The sequence below is a fragment of the Anopheles gambiae genome, chromosome 2 (genome assembly GCF_943734735.2).
Source record: "Anopheles gambiae chromosome 2, idAnoGambNW_F1_1, whole genome shotgun sequence".
Lineage (NCBI taxonomy): Eukaryota > Metazoa > Arthropoda > Insecta > Diptera > Culicidae > Anopheles > Anopheles gambiae.
The window spans coordinates 101759864-101782447 of NC_064601.1; the positions used below are offsets into that span (position 1 = coordinate 101759864).

The following is a 22584-nucleotide window of genomic DNA, read 5'->3' on the forward strand; positions in this document are numbered from 1 at the left end:
TATTGTCACAAAACATCAAAACTTTTTATTCATCCTTCCTCAATCACCTCTTGAAGGAGACACCTATATTTTTTTCTCCACTGTCTCTTTCAATCACTTCACTCAATCCTAAACGGCCATCCGACAAAATAGCGGAACAGCCTCAAACGTATAAAATATTACAAATAAAATAATCTTATGTACTAATGGGACGAAAGACGAAAAATACTATTTTTGGAAAAAAGGTAAAGGTTTAAGACAAGCTAATGCAGTTACTAGAATTACCTGCAATCTTTGCCACATGCTACATTTGTTGAAAAGTACGCACAAAAGCTTAGAATAAAGGACCAAGTGAGGGAGAGACAGAGAAAGAGAGAGGAAGGGAGAAAAACAAAACAAAACAATTACTAAACAGTGCACTAAATTGCTTTGCTATCACTTGCACAGGCGCGTCTGCCGGTGACGCTTGCGAAACTGTCCTTCCTGCCATTCGTCAAACTCTGCAGAATATATCATATATCATTATTGTGTGTCATTAAACGTTCCTTTGCTTAATCAGTGCGCTTGTTGACAGGTGTTTTAAAGCTATCCCACAAAGTAGCAGAGCCGTTCCTACACAACTAACAAATGAAGATAATTTAATGGAATGTACTAACACCGAGCTCGGAAACAGCGCGTAGCTACAGTGAGTGTGTGTACTGAAAATTGGATGAAGATGATTGGTTTGGTGCAAGGACAGGAATGGGGTAGTAGCTATATCGAGTAAAACACAAAACAGAGAGCCTAGATATGTACAAGTTTGCCGATAATTATCAACCGGCTTGGAGTTTGCTATAAAAACCTCCTCCACGCGGTAGACAAAACCCGACGGAGTGCACATTTTCACCAGGAAAACGTGCGCTAGGTTTATGCTGCCATCAGATTTCACACTCAAACTCGGATATTCGCCGGTTGAAGTACACCATGCCCTGTTCCAGATCTTCGCTAAACCCGCTCACGTCCAGATATTCGGAGGTGTTGGAGGTATCGTTGTCCTCCAGCTGCCACTGGCAGAGTGTCCGCGCGAGGCACGTTCGTGCCTCACTGAACGTGGGCCGCTGCCTTGGGTCCTTTCGCCAGGTGCGCTGCATCAGATCGTACAGCTCCGGCCGGCAGTCGGCGGGCACCTCCGGGCGGGCACCATTCGGGACACTCCGGACTACCTCACGGCCCGATAAGCTCGGGTAAGGAGTACAACCTGCAGGAGAGAAGCCATTGATTAGAATGCAATGTCTTAGATTGATTGGAGATACGGAACAGAGCCTTACCTAACGTGGCAATCTCCCACAGCACAATGCCGAATGCCCAGACGTCCGTTTCGCGGGAAAAGATGTGATACTGTAGCGCCTCCGGTGCCATCCAGCGGATCGGCAGCGCTGGCCGGCTCTTCGTATCATGCCCGTGACTATTGCTATGTCCACCTCCACTTCCACCACCTCCAGCACCGCCACCATGCCGTCCATGGGACGCATGATCGTGGCCATGGCTGTGATGCCTACCGATGCCGAACGATCGCGCACTGAGGTCAAACTTGAACCGCGACTCGCTGTGCTGGTGGCTGCGGGGCATTCGGATTTGGGCGTGCGACGATTTCACCTTCTCCAGATCGATCGACATACCAAAGTCGCAGATCTTGCAGATACCGTTGTGGTCGAGGAGCACGTTCCGCGCGGCCAAATCACGATGTACGATCTGAACAAATAAAAAGAAGCGGAAAACGGTTGAACAATCTGAATCTCGGAACACTGCACAGGCTACTCGTTACCTTCTTCTCCGAAATGTACTCCATGCCGCGGGCAATATCATGGGCAAAGCCGGTCAATCGCCTCGGTGACAGTGGCATGATCGGTGGTCGATTGTTGTGCACCGATGGGGCGAGCCCGTTGACAGCACCGCGGGCCGCACGTAGCAGTGATAGCAATCGGCCACGCATTGCATACTCCATGATCAGCAGCTGAGGATCTGTGTGGAGTAAAAGCGAAAGGGAAAGTGCATTAGAAGTTGCTCGGGGACAAGCGTACAAGCGGCGACACCTCCACATACCTTGCTCCAGGCAAGCACCGAGCAGCGTCACCACGTTCGGGTGCGAGCCCAGCTTGCGCATAATCTCAGCCTCCGCCTTCAGATCACCGTGCCCGTTGTCGCTCCGTTCCGTCTTTACCGCCACAATGCGTGTCGTCCCAAGATGGCCCGCCAGATCGTCCGCTTCCGCCTTCCAAACCTGCCCGAAGTTACCCTCCCCGAGCAGGGATTTGAAGCGCAAATTGCCCCGATTAAAATCATGCTCCGTCATGATCGATTCATCCGTTGCGCTGGAGGTGTCGGACTGTTCCAATCGCACCACCGGGCTGATCGGTGGCTGACCGTCCGGGATGTAGCGTTCCAGATCGTGGGACACTTTGTTCTCCCGGTTAAACACGGTCGCTTTGAGCACGTACAGCACGATGATGACGATTGGCAGCATGCCCAGCCCGGCAAGCACAAAGGTGGCCGTGTTCATTTTGCGCATCTCGATCACGACGTCACTGTTGTGGTGAAGTAGCACACCGTCGAACGAGACGGCCGGTTTCTTCGTGCCGGAACTGTGATCTACCGGGGGCGGTGAGGTGAAGGCGAGCGAAAGGTCCAGGTTGGGTGGCGTGCGAGTGGAGAGCACCGGGCCGGCTAGTTTCGGGAAGATGTGCGAAAGGATGGGGTTAAATCCGGCTTCCGTTCCGTTCGGTGGAGGTGCTGTATCAGGGGGACTAGGCCGGAGACCGGTGAAGATGGCAACCGTTCGGTGTTCCGGGGGGCTGGTGGTGGTCGTCGGACGCGTTGGTTTCGGTGGGGAGGCGACCGTTGGAGGTGCCGAAGGTCGGAAGTGTCGGGAGGTGGTTGTCCGCACGTACACGGAAGGCGTTGCTGAAGGTACGGCCGGCGTTACGGGAGCTTCCGTGGAACTTGTTGAAGCGAACGATCCTTCCGTTGTTGGTTTGGAGGTTAGAATTAGAATCGTCGTTGGAGATTCCGTTTCTTCCTCCACAGATTGCTCCGTGGTAGTGGATGTGGTTGTCGTGGTGGTCGTAGTAGTAGTTCGTGGAGTTGTACTCGTTCGGGTCGTTGTGGAACGACTGACAGGAACGTAGACGCGCGTGTTAAGCCGCGATCGTGCGGGAGCTGGTGCCATCGTGCTGGTAGTCGTCGGTTGCACTGTACTCGTCGTGGTCGTCGTCGTCGTCATCTCCGTCGTAGTCGGTGTGGAAAGGTTGCGGAAGATTTGATTAATATCCGGCAGGGACACAAGATTTCTCGGTGTATCGTAGTCTTCATCGAAGGTGGGCACGGATGTCGTCGGTACAGGATCTTCCGTCGCTTCCTGAAGATTAACGATCTGGGCGTGCGTTTCGAAGCTACTGAGCGGTCGATAGAAGTCTTCCGGTGTGGCGTCGTCCGGATAGTTGATGATGAGCTTGGAAATGCCAGAGCTCAACCCGGACCCGTACAGTGCACCGGGTGAGCCGGCATACTCATCCAGCAGGGGTTTGTGATTGCTTGGGAGCTCTGTTGTCGTGAGAGGACTACTTTCTACCGGTTCCACATACGAAGACTTCACAATGGCGTTGGTCGTCGTTGGAGTGTTGAACTTTGGAATAGCTTCATAAGACCGCGTGTCCGGGTCTGTACGGTTCGGTGTGGTAAAGTTTGCACTGCGCGAAAACACCTGCTTTTCATCCTCGTCATTGCCGTCGGAGAGATTGCTCAGCGCAATCATTGAATTCGTAAGAGCATCCGAATGTACGGGAGCACCTTCAGGCTGTAAGCTGCTGTAAGGAATGGTCGATGGATAAACAGTTGAAGTAATGCTCGCTGCTGTCGTCGTCGTTGTCGTCGTCGTAGTGAGAGGCAATGATCCACCCCGTCGCAGGTAATTGTTGAGCGCGACAACGTTTCGTGACTGATAGCGATTCGACCAGAACTTGCTCTTCTCCGTCGACGGTTTGATACCGTCGTTCATCTCGCCCAGCGCATCCTCCTTCAGCTTGTTCAGATGTGTGCGGCGTGTGTTGATCACCTGATTCCGCGCATCCAGGCCCGCCTTGTGATGGGCGGGCAGTAGCTTCTGCCCGAAGTATTGGTACGGGATGAGATCGCTTTCCTCGACCGATCGTTCCGTCGACAGCGGTGGAAAGGTTTTGCGATCGCGCATACGCTTACCGCGCGTCTCGAGGTAGAGACTTCGGGCGCCGGTGTGAATTGTTGTCGTCGGGCTGGACGTGATCGGTGCAGCGCTGGTGGCCGCCGCACCCTTTGCCGAGGTAAGCTTGGTAATTTCGAGCGATTTGTTACCGATCGGCGCTGGTACGATGCCGATGAAGTTGTTCGTCTCTTTGGCTAGCTTGATGGTTGCGCCCGTCTGCTGGAGTGCAATCTTGCCCGTGCGCGGATTCACCACGTACATGCCGTGGATGGATTCGTCCGTGTCGAGAAACTCATCCATTGGGGCGATGCGGCTTGATGATGAAGATGAGGACGACGATGAGCTGACCGGTACGATCAGGTTCGATTCGGGCGTGCTGCTGTCTTCGACCAGATTGCCCGCGACGCTCGCCTGCTGCCGAGCCTTCAGGGCGGAAGAGGATGATGGATGGTGGTACTCCTTGCGCCACCGGTCGCGGGACAGTGCGGTGCGCCGGGCTTGCAAAACCGACATCAGCTTATTGTCCCGATTAGTCATCCTGCGCTTGGTCATTGCCGTGGCCGGCGTTGCCGTCGTGGTCGTCGTCGTCGCTGTGGACGCCGTTGTGGTTCCCTCGGTGGAGGCCACCGTTGCTGTGACAGTCGTACCTGCAAACATACACAAATGGGAAACGAAACAACATGTCAGAAGAAAAGTAAGCCATTAAATCACTCTCTCTTTCTCTATCGCTCGTTCTCTCACTCTCGGGTTGAGCACTAATTTGAAACAGCAATTTAGAGTGCGCTCAATCAGTGCCGTCGGTTTGGAGTCAGCGATCCGTCTCTATACACAACATTTTGCATACCCCCAACGGTGCGAGGTTCATTTTCTATCTGTCCAATCTGCCGATCGCAGTATGATCGATTGATCGATTGGCGAGCCACCCCGACCCGGGGGCTCGATTAAAGCGAAACGAATCGATCAGCAGCGGGAGGGCAGTCAGCATGTGTGCACACATACACACACACACACATGCTCGGGAATTAGGTAACTTCCTCTAGTCATCAGTCACTCGTCGGTCTGTGACGGGCGAAATTGTCACTCAGCCGCGATTTGCAGCCGCGGTTTGCAATCGATCGAATGAGGGGTCAACAGAGGTAAAGAGATTTGCAAGCGAACTCTGCTGGACGGTGCGAGCTCTGCGGCAGTGGCAATACGTCAACAACATCATCGGCAGGTGCTAATCTAGCAGCATTGCGACACTGAAGGCCACACTAAGGAGGGCACAGCGTTGGCAGTTGACTGCGCGTACAGAGCGGAAAGGTTGGTCAATTAAAATCTGCTACCTCCTCTAGACTGAGAGGCTGATTTATTGAGCAGAGTTCCAGTTGATCGATGAAGATTCGTTTTAGACCACTGGGATGTCATAAGCTGACCTCGGGCAGATGAGGCAAGAGCTGACCCGTGGAAGGGCTAGTGTGTTCTATTGTTTCTTAAGAATAAATTACATAGCGCAGCTACGGTACACGCTGCACGTTTGCTGATGTGCTGGCGAAGCTCCAACGCTCACAAACAGTGGACACAAATTGTAGGCTTTAACGTTCTGATCCCTACCTTCGCTGTGTAACCGTGTGAAATACATTAAACTTCTCGACAAGCCTAACGCTAGATCCATCTTCATCACTATCATGAAGATGGTGGCTTGTACGTTGGGGATGTACGATTATCGTTGAGTTGATTAGCTCTATCGGGGCAATGATTTGAATAAGTATGCGCCGAAAAAAAAAACGGTGTCAGGGGTGAAGGCTTGTTTGCCGGCGGCTTCAAATCCCTGACCTGTGACCGGGAGCCGATCGTAGTAATTGGTTGTTCCGTGTCTTCTCACGCTGTGGGCTTGAGTGGGCGCTTCGAAGTAGCGATGAGTTTGGCCGATGAAGTTTGGAGGATGTGAAACGGGTCAATGGTCAATAGCGTACGGAGGTAAGATGGCGGCACGATGGTATAGTGATGAAGTTGGAGGAATAATGCCATAATTGGAGATTTTAGGAAACGATTCTATATCCAGTGTCGAGATGCATACTTTCGACTTTTTAGCAGTCCGGTTGTGCCCACTTTGGACAAATATCAGGAGGACAAAAAGTAGGAGACTCTAAGCTATCTTAATTTAAAAATATCGCGTTCCAGCCTGTTACCTAGTGATTAGTGTGTGCGCAAGAGTTCAGTATAAATTGAAACCCATCAAACTCAAGTGGCTTAAACGGATGTTCTAGTATTAGTTTATGCGTTACATAAAAAAACAAATATCGTTAACTTGGACTACGTGGCCCTTAGGTGAGATTGACATAATTCAGGCCACATTCAGGGATTGTCAAAGTCCAACAAATCACCGGCCTATAAGTAAAAGACTATTTCCCGGTGAGTTTAGGATTGTTTGGCAAAAAGGAATTGTTGTCTCGTGAAATATATTGCCAAGGAATCGTAAGTCTGTGACGAAAAGTGACTCGGTATGAAGATCTATTTCTTCGCCAGGCAAGCTCTTTTATGGTTGCAGAAATCCCAGTTTACCCAATGATTGGTAAGTCCGTTTTGAATTTAAGTTTAGCCCAAAATAGACCAATTGCAATTGAATGAAATTGAAGATATAGAAATAATTCGATTACTTCATTACTAAACCAGAAGAAGATTTGCTGAACGTTATTCATCAGGACCTAGACTCCATAAAAAGAAATTCAAAAACTGGACTAGAAGAATATTATGTCTTAATTTTCCGAGAAAAAGCAAAAAATACGTAATTTCTTTTATTAAGATAAGTATCTAATCTTCATTGAAACTAAGCAACGACAAAACAAACAAATGGTACAACAAATGAGACATCTGAAAGGCTTCTCTAGGTCACCATCTCTATACGATTCGAGGGTTATAAGTGCATAACTTGTATTGATTCCAGGAAATTCGTACTAACTACCTCAAGGCTGGTGGAGTTATCGCAGTTCGGCAACATGATGCCCTAGCGTACAGCCTTTTCCCTAGCTTACGTTTCCCGCAAGATAACGCTCACCACGCACGTTGAAATGTAACGACGATAAAACTTGTGATAAGTGGTATAACTTAATCCCAAATTTCATGGAAGTATGATAACGATAATGTCTCACTAACATTTACACTTTGCTATCGCAACATCAAATCACACCATTAAACCACCTTCCCTTTGGCTTCGCTCTAACTTTAAGTAATTTACTCCGTAAAATAAACACTCGCCAGTGCGTGAGGAAAGCTAGCTTTGACGAGGGATCGAATGGAATGGATCTGTTTCGGAATAAATTAAATGCCAAACACATTACCATCGATCTTAAGCTCCCATTTGAGTGTGGAGAAAGTACACGAGCAGTAACAGAGCAACAGGGCTCCCCCCCCCACTCTCTCCTTCATTACTCAACGCTCAATTCCATACGTTTTGTCTGTGCGTCCTAATGTCCGCATAAAAAGTGCACTCAATTTGCTGCACTAAAAATTAATCGACATGTCTCCGGCTGTGGCTGTGGCTCCCGCGGGCACGCTAGGCGCGGGAGAGCGAAGTACACAGAGACAAAGTGATCGTGCATGTCGATGACAAGCGCTGGGGCCGTTTGTAGAAACAGGAAGTTTTCGCTAGACCGTCAACGCGAGTCACCCCGACCGACTCCTCCTAATCTCTTGGAACGTAAGGCGGGCGCGTGTTTCTTACGCAAGTCGTTCGCACGCACCCCGGCAGCGTGCAGATGTCGCGCGGAGACGCTTTTTTCCCACAAACACATACACACACACACACAAAGCTCCATGGAGCGCAGTTTTCCCATACGCGTGCTCCGCTTTACGTAATTCCATCGGCAAGGGAACGGGAAGGAACGCCGGCAAAGGCTTGGGAATGTCACGAGTTGCACGGTACAAGCGGCGAGATGATGCTGCTGCTGGATGGTCACATCTGTCATCGGTTCCCAGCGGTCGATGGCAACACGCACACAGGGGGGGAGACAACACTACCAGGCTAGCCAACGTCACCGCAATGGTCAGTGAAATCGTTCGCCCATAGGCCCATAGGCTCGACATCTTCACGGCGTGCAAACGGCAAACGGCAGTGCACGCCAAAAGGTGCGCAGCAAACATGGAATCTTTCACGTAGCAGGCTGCCGTGTGTATGTGTTGTTTGTTTTTTCTCTCTCACTACAGTAGGAAATGGAGAACGTTTCGATTTCGCACTTCCCCTTTTACGCCACAGCATAGCAACATTTTGTTTGGACGTACTGCTGCTACCGCTGGGCAGTTGCATCGATGTTTTCGCATGCATTCCTTAGGGCGATGCGTAAACGGAGGAGATTCAATAACGATGTACTGCTGCGATCAGGCTTCCGATGGGTCAATTAATTTGTTTTATTACGTGGAAGAATGTGCTGGTGGAGATGGAGGTGATGCTGAAGCATGAAGAAAGCACTCTTCATGGTGGTTGCAAGCGGGATTAAATGTTTAATTAAAGATGCAATCAGCAGGTTGAAAAAGGGATTTGCACTGCTTTATGATAGTGCTTGGGTAAATTTGTGCTAAGCTATGAGGGCTATTATGTGGAGAAAATGTACGTGATTTAAAGATTAATTAGAGGTAGGCCTTTAATTACAGGGGATAGGCTGACCTATTATACAATGAAGATAACAATTGAGTACATTATTTGTGTTTTATTTGGATTTTTTTAATTTGCACATAAGAGGAGATGATTGACGATTGATCAAAAAGCGTAACTTTAAGAGTTGTGGAAAGAATAATATAGTTTTGATTTTAATCAATTGGTTTGCAATTCCAATGCTTAAGACATTGTAAAGTAAATATTTGCACATTTTAAACGTAAACGTTTAATGTTTCATGCATAACGCGGTAGATAATTGTGTTATTGTAATAAATAAGCATGCTTTTTAGTGTCTTAAGCTTTTGTTATATGCTTTATGATGATTTTTCCAATTTCCTACATTAACATATAATTGATATTTATGCACGGAAAACCTCAATTTTATCCTCATATTTTTGCATTGCACATAGATAATTACCTTTTTTTCAAAGAAATATAGGCAAAAATAGACAAATGCACTTTAATGCTACCTCTTTTTGCATTTTAAGAAGCGTCCAAAAGAATTCCTATTTATTTATCATATAATACATTTATCACTGCTCTAGTCATGCGAAAAATGAAGACTTCGTCGGAATCAATTCCAGCTAGCTCCTAAGTTTACTGGAATCGATTCCGGATAGTAGGTCTGGAATCAGTTTCCAGATTCGATTCCGGAATTCGCTCCGGAATCGGCTCCAGAATCGGTCCCGGAATTAGATACGGAAAAAAAAATCGGCTCTGGCATCGGAATTGGCTCCAAAATAAGAATTAGCTTCGAAATGGAGTCGGTTTCGACGTCCTCATAGGAATAGGTGTTTGGGTCCAATAATGCTAAGTATTAATAGTCGCAAAAAATCAAAATTTACTTGCAAATGATCCATTCTCAAGGAGATTCCCGGACTGATTTCGCTTCTGAGTCAATCCTGATTCCGTAACCGGAGCAAATTGTGATTCCCACGTTGATTCATATTCCAAAGCCGATTCTAATTCCGGAGCTGACTTCGGAATTGATTCTGGAGTCGTCTCTGGAATCGACTCCGGAGGCAATTCCGGAATCTGCTGCGGAATCTGCTCTGGAACCGGCTCCGAAATCGGCTCCAGAAACGACTAAGGAATTGGCTCCGGAATTGACTCCGGAATAAGAATTGGTTCGAGCATATGAATCGGCTCCGGAATTGATTCTGAACACTGAATCGGAATCGGGTAGGTCCGATTCCGAGCTCCCACCACTACACTGCTCATATCTTACTTCGTATGCAACCATAGCCATTGTTAATTTGATTGTTTTTTCTTTTCTTCTCTCTTACTCATAATTTTCCTAGTTCAACAATCTTAAATCTTTGTGGTTGTTACCCCACCGCGAACGACACATAACCGGCGCGTGGTGCCTTTTGCGTACGGAACCGATTTTTCGCATAACGCATGTGGTACGTACGTCCTCCACGAAACGCTATGGTTTGCCATTTTGTTGACTCTTTCGCAAGCTGCAGTGTATGTGTCTGTGTGCGTGGTAGAAGTGGCAGAGCACCTGGGGGTAGGTGAACTATTCTCATCTCGAAGCTTCTCACGGCCCACACCACGGGGAGTGGGAGCAGGAGTGACAATCGCAAATGTGCATTCTCGCATATTTCACTCGCGTAACTGCAGCGGCGGCATAATCTCCCAGCGGGCAACAAAAACACAATGCACTCGAAGCATACTCGAGCTGCACTTTGCACCCATCGACGGTGTGGTGCATCGTTGCATAGAGAGGGAGGTTCATGTGTTGTGCTTGTGTGCGTGCGCATAAAATTGCAGCCACCTAGACAAACAGTATGCACTTGTTGCCGGTCCGGGATTTCCTTCCTTTGCGGACCACCATCACTTCGCGCGCACAACAATCCCATCGCGTGAGGTGTGCAACCTGGCGGCAACGGACGGCAACGTACCAACATCATAATTAGCCAGGAAGCACGGTCCGCGCAAGTGGTCTGCGCACCCATGAATCCAGCCTACACGGAGGGCAAACAGCTGATTTCCATCTCCCACCAACAAATCCTTCAATGGGTTAGTAACACACCCTCAGCCGGCGGGTAATTTCAACCCGAAAGGGTCTAAAGATTTCCTCAATTTATGTGTCAAAGGTTTTTTTTGTTGCCATCGTTCATTTCATTATCGAGACAGAAACGGCGTGTTCTCCTGTCAATGCGGACTGAGGGATACAAATAAAATAGATACAACCAAACCCAAAGTCATCATCGTCACCACGACAAACTGGTGCAACCGGCCGAAGGAAGGAAATAGAAAGTCGGACCCCCGACGGACGGAGTGTCCCTGTTTTTTTCGGTGTTCCTCTGATGTTGACATCGTGTTACGCAAACGCGGGCGAGCGATTGAGGAAGCGATTGATTGGAAATGATTGGTTTTATCGGTTCAGGTTCAGGTTGGGGACTGGTTGAAGCATCAAATCGTGGGGTAATTTATGCATGTCAATATTTGAATACATTGATTGAAGAATGTCGTTAAGTAATTTTGTGGTTTTTGAATAATTTGTTGAACAAAAATATCGCATATTCAACGGATATGCATGTAACCATCTGTCTTTGAATTAATTGAGCTAAGACAAGTAGCTGCTGACTTATATAGTCTCTCAGACTTAATGTCTGGTAAGTATGACTAGTCAGTATGACTGGATGTAAAAAGTATACCAAATCGCAGTTGAATAGTGGAAAATTCCCTAAAAAGCAGATTTTATTTCATTTGTTTTCCATTATGAATTGATAAATTAGTTTTTAATTACCGAAGAACTTTGCTCACATCTAAAACCACATCATCTTCAAACCTTGAAGGACTCATAACAACCCATTCCACAGTGCGCCATCGACATATACACACACACACACACACCCTTGGGCATGATATTGGCTAATGAGTTTTCCTTTAACCTCATCTGTCCCTAGCGTGCCGGCAAGAAGGTCAGTCCCTGTCACCAAGCGCGAAACAGCAATGACGAGTTAATTTAATTCCAAAATTTCCATCAACACAACTCTGCCGGAGTGTTTCGGAGGCAGCAAAAATCATCCGCAACAGGCTACCGTTCAGCATAGAAAAACCGGCCATTTCCATTGACAGCTCACGCATGGACACGCAACCGGCGAGCATAAAACGCAATCATGCGTGCGTCCCTGGGACAGCATAAATCAATTAAATCGACCGATCGTCGGCTTCGAGTTTATGACAAATCGTGCAGTTTGGGTCGTTTTTCGAGAGAACCCGCCGGTCCTCTCTACCATCGGTTCTGCCTTGCTCGCGCCAGCAACTCCAACGCGTTGAAAGTCCTAGCGAAACAGGCCCAATCCGGGTGGCTAACGTGATGGATCCGGGTGGCTTTTTTTTGGGGAGGAGAGCTGCTCGGAAAGGTCAAACCTCGCGAAACATTCGTCAGTGACCAACACGACACCAAGAGCAGCAGAGGTGAAAGGAAGGAAGGAAGAAGCCAAAAAAAAAGCGGCCCCAGTTTACTGACTGGCATGTCAGATTGATCTGGTTTTTAACCGTTTCTCTGGCAGTTGGAATGTCTTGAGTTGCGGACGGTTTCGGTGGCTCTTAAGCCATCCTTCCCACTCTTTCTCGATTGCCATTGCGGGGAAGGAGTGGGAGGTGCAAACAAAATCTAGCACTATGAGCTTTTCCAGCTCGTGCGATCAAATTTTTCTGTGTCGATTTCTGGGCGCTCGAAGTGGGCAAATCAAAATGGGATCATATTTGGCAGCGTCTCTCGTTGGTCTTTCGTTGAACAGTTGAGAGATTGATTTTTGAGACAAAAAAGGGGATTGTGCGGTGGTAAAACATCACCATTAAAATGGCGACCTAGATGGGGGCGTACGATTCATGCCATGAAGCGCAACTCGTGACGCGCATGGTACGATGACGCATAGATTAGGGTGAAGATAACATATTTGTAGCACTGCTTCCTCGGAATGCGTTTTGCGGGTGAGTTTTGATAAACGAAAGATAAGTTTGTTTGGTGCTGCTGTATTTGCCGGGTTTGAAAGTCGTGATAGGGTAATGCCTGTTTTGCTTTCGTTTATCGGCACGGTGCGGCGGCTGCACTGCGTAGATACTAAGGCAGGTAGATAACTAAGCGCAAGGTGATGCGAAAATTATGAAGTTTTATCTCTTCTTTTCAGTCTTGTTGGTAAATGTCTTTAACGAATTTTGAATGAAAATAATTTAAGTGTTTTATTTACTATTGATATTTTCTGACAGTTTTTTTATCTTTCACAGCAATAAATTCGGAACTTTCCCTTCGAAACAAAATCCAAGACGAAGACGTCAATTTGCTGAGAAACTGATGCCTCAAACGCAAATATTTGATGTAAACAGCCACAAATTGGTGATTTGGAGTCGAAATGTAGTTACAAAAGCTGTTATTGTGTTAACTAATCCACATTACTTTACTTTACTATGAACAGTAGAAAATTATTACATTTAGAGTAATAATAACATAAATGGTAACATCATTACATTCCAATTTATACACGTTTAGTTCGAAAAACAAAAACAAAAAGACCGAAAATCGGTACGCTTCCATAAAGCATTGCAAAAGCATCATTTTCTACCATCTTTCACCTTCAAATCATCACCAAATAAACTCTTCACAGATCGATTTTCGGACCTTAAAAAAGCCGAAAAAAACACCCACCAAAAAAATGCTCAAGATCGCATGCTGCTGTTTCATCGCCAAGGTTGCTTTCTACGCCAAGGCGCTTGTGCTTTCCATGGCAGCCTCCCAATCTCGCCCACCGCTTCTCCGACAACCCTTCCCTCCATCCATTTCTCGTGGCATACAATTGAATGTAATGCGAAAAGCAGAGATGATGCTCAATGATGGGTGGTTCGAGGGCATCATTAGCATAAAATTGTTGATTATTATATGCTGCCGCAACGGTGGAACGGTCACGCGCACGATTATAATTTTAGCTTTCCACCCACCAAGCCACAAACACACACACACATACATACATGCTGGATTTTTTTTTGCTTTGCCAAACGTCAAGCGTCAGCAGTCTGATGACAGTGACGGCAGAGAACGGAAAGCCGGCGAAGGAGCCGGTGGGTGGTGTTTAATGTTTAATAAAAGTTTAGCAACAAATTATGACGTGTGGAAACTTCCACCAACCAACCCACCCTTTCGAGATGAAACACGAAGGGAAAAGACAAGGAGGAAAGAGAAATCCGGCCCCAACAAGCGATGTGCCACACGTCGGTGTATGGCTCGAGATCTAGCCGAAGGAGATAAACCCGAGCGTTCGTTCGCCTCTCTTCACTCTGCCGCCGGTTTTTGCATTTTTGCAAACAGCAAAACCCGGGGGAAGGAAATTGCATTTTGCGTGGTAATGATTTCACACCTATCATTGTGAACCGTTTGCACCGTGGTGCATTAGTGTGCACGAGCCGCTGGCACCGTTGATCCGATAATGCCGCACTAAAACGGGCCGCGGGAAATGACGACAGCGGTGGCGTGTGTTGTTGTTTTGCGAAATTGCCGCTTTTTTAAACAAAAAAACAACAACAGCAATAGCAACACAACGTCCGGTGGGTGGTGTAGGAGGCTAAGGCACGGTATCACACAACGATCGCGATCGAGGCAGACACACAGGCCTGCTTTGGGGGAGGAAATTACGATAATGTCTTGATCGCTAAACGGGCCGGGACAGTGTTTACGGCTGCGGATTGTCTTTGGATTTCGTTTGACAGATCGCACTGGAAAGCGCTCTTAGGCTTTTAACATGTCTACGGAAAAATAAACCATTTAAATCACTGCGCAAACGGGAACGTTTCGAAAAGGAAAGTAAAATTAATTGCATCCGTATCGCACACCCATTCGATGCGTCGAGCCCCATTCGAAACCGGTTTTAAAAGGGATGGTCGGTACGCAACAGAATGCAAAGCACGGAATTGGGCTTTGAGCCCTCTTTCCTCCACTTCTTCCACGCCATTCGACCCAGAACGAACAGGATCAGTGGGTCAACCGATCGGGGCGGCCCCGGCAGGTTCGGCGTGTTTTGGTTGAGCTTTATGGGATTTTTTTTTATTTTGTCGTGCGGTACTCGCCTTTTTTATGTATCGGTTTTCGTGCCGTCTTTTCGCTCACGGCCACTAAAGGCCGAAGGGTTTCCGGGGACGCATGAAATTGGGCCAGGGCGCAGAAAGTGATTGATTTGTTGGATTGTTGCGGGAGAAATTGAACTTTTTTTTGTGTGGTGTGTATGCCGCACGATTGCTTCGGCTTTGCACGCTGTTCGTGGTCAATGTCACCAAAAGGGGAGATCAGCGGGAGGGCGAGAAAAGTAAAAGCATGACGAAAAGGCTTTAATACAGCACAAGCCTACGAGTCGACTACGGTAATTGAGGTGTGAAAGTATTAGCTTTGTACGACAAGCCATCCTACGCTCATTTGAGTTAAGCGGAGACTTAATGATAAACAAATACTTTCTCTTGCCTCTTGTGGTTGCTAATTAAACTTAGTATAATTGTTTAGTCAATACAACAGGAGGGAAATTGATTGACACTAGTTAGGGTATTTCTGTGTTTAACATTCTTGTGAAAAACGCTTTTAATGAATAACACAACATTAAAGTTGATTAAGATTAAGATCAATTCCAAAACCAATATAGACGCGAGACCCATTCCAATAGCAGTATGGATTTGGAATCAGTAATAATTAGTACCATCAATTTCAAGACCCTTTGAGTTCCAATACCAATAATGGATCCGGTTCCAACACCGTTATGGGTACATAATCAGTTCTAGGATCAAAATAGATTCCGGATCAATTTCAACATCGGTTTGGCTCGAGGATCAGATGATCATTTTCAAAACCACTATTGGTTCAAGATCGGATCCAAGGACAACATAGGCGCGGGCTCTATTCCAGCATTAGTGTAGGCTCGGAATTGCTTTCAGGTCCTTTATAAGTTTACAATAAGTTCTTTGACCCTGTGTGGATTTAGGATCCGATCCAGGATCAATTCAGCTCCTGCTCAGTTTTGATATCAGATTTAGCTTCAGCTCCAATACCAATATAGGATGCGAATTCGTTTCAGAAATGGTATGGGTGCTGGATCAGCTCTAAGACCGTTATGAGTGTAAGATTAGTTCTAGGATCAAAATAGATTCCGGATAAATTTGAATGTCGTTGTAGGCTTAATATAAATTCCACGATCAACATCCAATACTATCATGAGGTACATGAGTGGATATGTGTTTATGCTCAAGTCCAGCACCGTAATGAGTTTCAGGAGGCTCAGGTCCAATACTAATGTCAATTGCGGATCGGGTTTAAACACTTGTATCAGCTACTACTCCGAATTCAGGATAGTTTAATTCCTTATCAATAGGAATGAGGAAGCCGGACTCATGCCCCACGAAGAAGGTGTTCGACAGCAATCCCCAGATCGGCATAAGGCACAGGGGAGCACAGCGATCTCGATGGCTGGATCAGATGAAGCGAGATCTGTCGGAAATCGGGTGTCTACATGGATGGAAGGCTGCAGCCAGGGGCCGAGCATCCTGGAGAATGATTGGTGACCGGACCATGTCACACTCTATCGTGAGCAGGCCAACAGGAGAAAGAGAGGGAGGATAAACCACCATTAGTTTATTGATCTGTTTAAACACCGGAACATCATAAGTTCTAGGACTGGTATCTATTCAAAAACTGATATCGGTAAGACATCACCTTCTAGTGACATTAATACATAATTTTAGCTCTTTTTTTTGGTTCAGATAGGCCAGGAGGACTTCAGAGAGGACCAGGAATGGTCTAGATAGGCCGTTCTGCTGTATATTTTGGCTCTTTATGCCATAAAATCTGCCAAATGGTTATAAATATCTTGAAGACTTCATGTTAACGAAAAACGCCACGCAAGGAATGAGTGACCTTGACCATTCAAAATGCTCTGACCATGTCGCTAGCATGATTTATATAACTTTGATCGATCCAATAAATAATAAAAGAAGGATCACGTTACGAAATCACGAATATAACAGTATTATGTATAATAAATCTTTGGTTTGTATGTAAATCTTATTTTAACACCAAACTATATTAAAAACTAGCACATTTAGTTCCAAACAAATAAACGACCACTATTCCTTATTTGCTTTGTGACATAAATCACACTCCATCTACATCGCTTATGTGTCGCCATTGCGTAATTGTGCAACAAATTCGATGCATCGCCCGTAGGGAGGCAAACACCCTGGGGTGTGCATCTACCAAACAACGAATCTTCCCCTCCCGTCGTTCACTTTGCCTAGATTTTCGTGATCATCAAGCCCTTTGACCCACAAAAACAAAGCAACTGGTAGAAGAAGAAGGAGAAAAAAAAAACAAACGACAAAATCAAAACGTCACCCACCAGCGAGCTCCAGCGCGCCAATCGCTAATTTCCCGTCGATGGCAGTATGCGAAAAGGCAAGCAGCGACGACCTGCTGCACCATCAGCATAACACATTGCCCAAGCCCAACATCCTCCCTTTGGCACTTGCCACCGACCTCCCTCTTCCCTTCCCCAACGGTGCACTCCGAACCCGAGCGGGGCACCCTATTACGTAAGCTCATCTTCCGCACTCGGAGCATCAATCTCGATGGTAAGACCAAGAGAAACTTCGCCACCGGAGTGTGGCGTGTGTATGTGTGTGTGCATGTATGGGCCCTGTACATTAATTCACCATAGGGCTCCGATCGCTGGTGCTCCGCTCCTTAGCGCACCGTAGGACGTCCGAGCGTCGCGGACTCGTTCGTTGCGGTTGCGGCAAAAATGGCAACCCCATCTCGTTAGATCTGCTTTCAGCGGAGGGGGGGGGGGGGGGTTCAGGCGGTAGATGATGGTCACAAAACAACCAACGGCGTTTGCCGGGCCTTACAGTGTGCAATGCACCACACTGGGGTGGTAAATTAAATTTTCCCATACACTCACTCCGCCGGCTACAGTTTTCCCTTGCAGCGATCCAACGATTGTTTGAGTCAGCTCCCCACCCAAACACTGGAACCCAACAGTGGACCATCATTTTGGACCATCATCTCCCGTAGCAGGGTTGAAGGGGGCATACCGCCGCATGTTAATGCGCTCTTCGGTGCAACTTCTTGCCGGGATGGCGGCGCCGATTCTCGAGGTTTTGTACCCACACGACACACGACCACAAGCCACGCGTATCGTTTGACGTTCAGAAGATGGAGGGGAAGAAGGGGTGTTGCTATTACATATTGCTTTTGGCGCGAGAGCTGCTGACCCTTCTTGCCGTTGCCGGGCCGGTTCTGGTTGAGCACATTTCTAGTGCAAAGGGAATGGTAGTATATCTGTCAAGTGTTCCCACGAGTTCCTTTTTTTACATCTGGTGGTGTGATGCTTTTTCTTTTGCATGCTGCAGTCGTTGTTATGCATGCGCTTCGATGTCCGCATGGAAATGCAGGGTGATGTGTGCGTCACCATGTTACAATTGTAGCAGCAGCCGATGTTCGATGCAAAATGTACATCGGTTGACACCGTGTTTCAATTGTTTTTCATTGGCAACACCATTTATAGAACGATTATTAGTTTCAAAAAACTATCAGAGCTATTATAACTATTATTCAAACAAATTGGAATAAAGATTTGGACAGGAAACAACTTAAACGCATATGAGAAAAAAACAAACTTTCAGTTACTCTTTTTTGAGATCAAATGCTCTTAGAAATAGTAAATGATCACTCTGCTATTTCGTGAGATGGATTAAACAGCTGAATATTAATTCTAATTTGTTAGGGCAAATAAGAAAAGACATATTCATCATGTGATATTCTGCGCTCATTTTGCTTGCTCATAAGTGATACAGGGTTTCCAACGATTTATTGGTCAGTTCCCATGATTTTTTGGTGCGTTCCCACGATTTTTTGATCGTATCCCATAGAGTTTCGGTACGTGCACATAATTTATTGGTATTTTCCGATTGGATATCAATACAATTGGACGAAAAAATTCTGGGAAACGGCCAACAAATCGTGGGAACGCACCAAAAAAAATATGGGAACCCACCAAATATTGATGGGAACCAACCAATAAATCTTGGGAAACCCTGTAAAAAAGGTGACTACAGAATTTACCTCTTGTATTAACTATTAGATTATTTTAAAAAATAGAGCATTTGCTTTAAAAAATTTGGTGAATTGGACACATTCATTTCCTTTTTATAATCTGAGGGACATTTTTACACTCATAAGGTCATTTGGATATTTGTCAAAAGATTTCACGTACAATTTCAAAATGTTTTCTACAGCTATTAACTGTCAAAAGATACATCTTTCCTTCAAAACGAAAAACTATGTCAAAGTTCCATGTTTCCCATGCCGAAGAGCTTCTCATGAATCTATTTAAAAAGCGCTTCAAAAGGTAGAAATTATTTTGAAAGGTGGAAAGAAGGGGTCTTTTTTTAAATAAAAATGGTTTACGAGCTTTGGTAGGAACAATTTTTGAATTTTCAACCCAAATCCATTTTCGCATCCTTTGATATTAATAGACTGGCAAATAGCTTGTTTTTTTTCTTTACAAAACTATTTTTTTTTTCAATTAAATTTAGCAAACGAATTATACAAAACTTTGATTGAAAAATGGCAAATAACATGTTTTTAAAATCTAAAAGAATTTATTCCGGCCACTCATTATGCCATCTCTGATTAACCCATTTTTTGTACATCATTTAAACCTTATGCACCATTGCCCACTAATAACCCAGCCAGAACCGGGCAATCAATTCAAATGGTAGAGTTTATTAAAAATGATCAAACCATCGAGCGTATAATCAAAAGAATATTAGTGAGAGAAATAGAACAGCCCACTGGGCTGCCCACGTGGTCGCTTCGGAACGATAGACTGCAGCAGCAGTGCAAGCGACGAACTTGCAAAACATTATTTTCCCTCGTGCGCTCGCAAAGGGATAATTATGATCATCACGGATTTTCCTTCTTCAATCAAGCAACACACACACTGGACGGGGGCAGTACAGCCACCATAGCGCACATAATTTCCCAATCCGATGCGCATGCAGCAGCCATCGCCACGGCGCCGCGGTTTCGGTTCAATTACTCATCTTAGAAAAAAATTATACTAATTTCATTTATCCACATTGAGGTTTAGGTTGGCCTCGTACATCGTCGATTAATCAAGCCCCAAAATCTGGTACTAGCTGCCGAGCGGAACACAGGCCGCGGGCCAGCAGACGGCAAAACCGTAAGCAGCTAGGGCTAGGATCGCCGCCGGTGCGATAATAACCATCATTAATGAAATTTTATCGAAATTATACATCTCTTCCACGTGCAATGTTGGTATTGCAGCGTTGGCTTCGGGTGGTCTCGGCGGCTTGCCCCATCGGGCCGCTCGCCGTCTCGCAACGGAAGCACACCGTTGGCCGCAAGTTTTGAAGGGCCCGATGCGTTTGGTGCTGTTTTACGCCGCTCAACCATCAATCTTGATGCGAATTATGCGCTCTTGCACGCTCAGATAATCTGGTTTCAGGCTGGTTCGCTCTCGCAAAAGTAGGTACAACAGAAGGCACACAAAAAAAACGCTGAAATCAATTGAAGTAAAGTGAAGAAGAAAAAAAAAAACCCACTCAACGTATTGATGCGAAAATTGGCAAACAAATCAAACAGCAAACATCGCAACTACACACGGTAACCTCCACTTGCAGCCAGTGTCCACCGCGGGGTTCTCATCGTTAGCAGCGCGCGCAAGCAGAGCAGGTTTTGGGGCCGCTGCCGCTGCGCTCGATCTGTTTTCCGCATGGAATTGGATACGGCATTTGGATGTTCGGGCAAGATTTCACCGCTTTGTTTTTTTTTCTTTCGCGGTTTTACACTGTAGCCGCATGCTTTCACACACACACACATAACAAACTGTAGCGTTTGCTAATGTCCGGTAGCAAAACCAAACCGTCCGTCGGCTTGAAACTTTCTCCCACGGTATGGCAAAAAAAAAAACGAGCAGGCAAACAACCACTGCGCACAGAAATAGTAACACAAAAAAAATCCAGAGCAGCAAAACAGCAAACCCGGAGGCTTAAATAGCTCCGAACAAAGCGTGCACGAAGGTGGAGGAAAATGGTAGCATCTCGGTCGGACTTCCGGACTCGTAAATGGTGTGCCGCACGGACGGGGACAAACGCGGTTAGGGCAGGTGAACGATCACGATCACGATGAAGAAGGCAGATGAGCTCGGATTCGTGAGGGTCTTTGTCGTCGTCGTCATCGTGCGGATTGTAAAAGTCGTCCATTTGGCATCAACCATTGCTGCCGCAGCACTGTCATTTTGTGTCAATAGCCCGCGACTGGAGGCCACGTGCATGAATGGCCGTTTTGCGAAAAAAAGGGGTTCACTTTCCCGGCCCCCGGTTCCGTTTTTCCGATTTCGTAAGAAGCAAACGGGGTGGAAATTATGGTAAGTTCGTGCGAGCATGCGGCTTGCCGCTTTTGCTCATTAAGCGATGACAGTTGGCGAAAATGGAAGACGGGTTTGAAGGTGCTTTTGGGTTCCATTGGCTTGGTACTGTTTCCGGCAGTGTGATTGGAGCAGTGTGGTTGCACTTTTTTTATTGAGAAAGCTTACAGAAAAGGAGAGAAAGTGGTGGATTAAGTAATTTTATTTTAACTAAGGTTTGTGCAGACTTTTGGGATGAATTCTTGAAGAGTTAATGAGAAGGAAAAGGGTATAAAAAGCATAAAGTCAAAAAGGAATTCCATGAACATGTTTTCCAATATTTGATCTTTAATTCTTTCGATCGTTCTTTACACTCATTTCTCCTGCAACATGTATCGCGCTTCAAGTCAACCCTTCTGCATTCGGAATTACCCTATCGATTGAAACTTCGATTCGATTCCCACGCGCCGCCAACTACCCCATCAGTTCTGCGAAAATGTCAAGAAGCACCGTCTCACTACCGTTGCCCTTTTTATCTGCTTCGGGTAATCAATTTCACTTTAACGCTACGACACACCAACCTTTTGCACCGATTTTTTTCCCCTTTCGACCCGTTCGATACTCTAAAAAACCCGGCGTTAATCCGGATCGGCGAGAAGGTGACGCTGGTGGCGGTTGATGGTTGTTGCATAATTGCAAAGAAGCACCGAATCGGATGGACCCCAAATTTCGTGTAACAAAGATGAGCGAAAGAGAAAGAGGGGGGGCCGGAATATGGCTTCCAAAATGAAAGTAAAAAGGCGGAGAGTGCAAAGTGCGCTCCGCTCCGGCCTAGCAGCAGCGACCGATGTCGTGAGTGTGCCTTTGTCGTGCACAGCCAATGTGTGAAGCATTCAAGGAGCGGTGAGGAGAAAACCGGCGTGCAGAGCGCATTAAGTGGCAGCCGTTTGGTGCGGTGCGGTGTCTTCGCGATGATTTCAGGATGGAAATGGAAAAGCTTGCTTGAGCCCACGCTTTGCCCTCCCCCGACAGACCCGGACGGCCTGCGCCTAAAGGCTAAAGGTTACTTTCTCCCAAAAGGGTAACCATCGGCATGATGGGGTGGAATTGTTGTCCCGGGTCGGCCGGAGCGGTTCGAAACACTCGCTGGTTAGCTGGAATCGATGTGAAGGATCCGGTTTTATGTGTGAATGTATTGAAGCGGCACACTGCAGGCCGGATTAAGTCGGGTTGTGGATTGCAGATTTGAAAGAAAGACAATACAACGAGTTATGGTTATGGTAGTTGGGTATTACAAAGTAAAAAATGGCTTTAGTAATATTTTTTATTCAGAAGTAACG

The 22584-nt window shown here is 46.4% G+C and overlaps 1 protein-coding gene across 5 annotated transcripts in view; it reads right to left on the reverse strand.

Annotated features, from left to right (window-relative positions):
- The window catches only part of LOC1277092 (mucin-5AC), a 76118-nt gene continuing 53534 nt past the window's right edge, over positions 1-22584 (reverse strand). For all 5 annotated transcript variants that reach the window (XM_061645139.1, XM_061645140.1, XM_061645141.1 and 2 more), the window contains exons 4-7: positions 2062-4842; positions 1784-1980; positions 1287-1710; positions 1-1216 (exon numbers count right to left, since the gene is read on the reverse strand). In XM_061645139.1, coding sequence (XP_061501123.1) covers positions 897-1216; positions 1287-1710; positions 1784-1980; positions 2062-4842 — 3722 coding nt within the window. In that variant the 3' untranslated portion in view covers positions 1-896. The remainder of the gene's footprint in view (positions 1217-1286; positions 1711-1783; positions 1981-2061; positions 4843-22584) is intronic.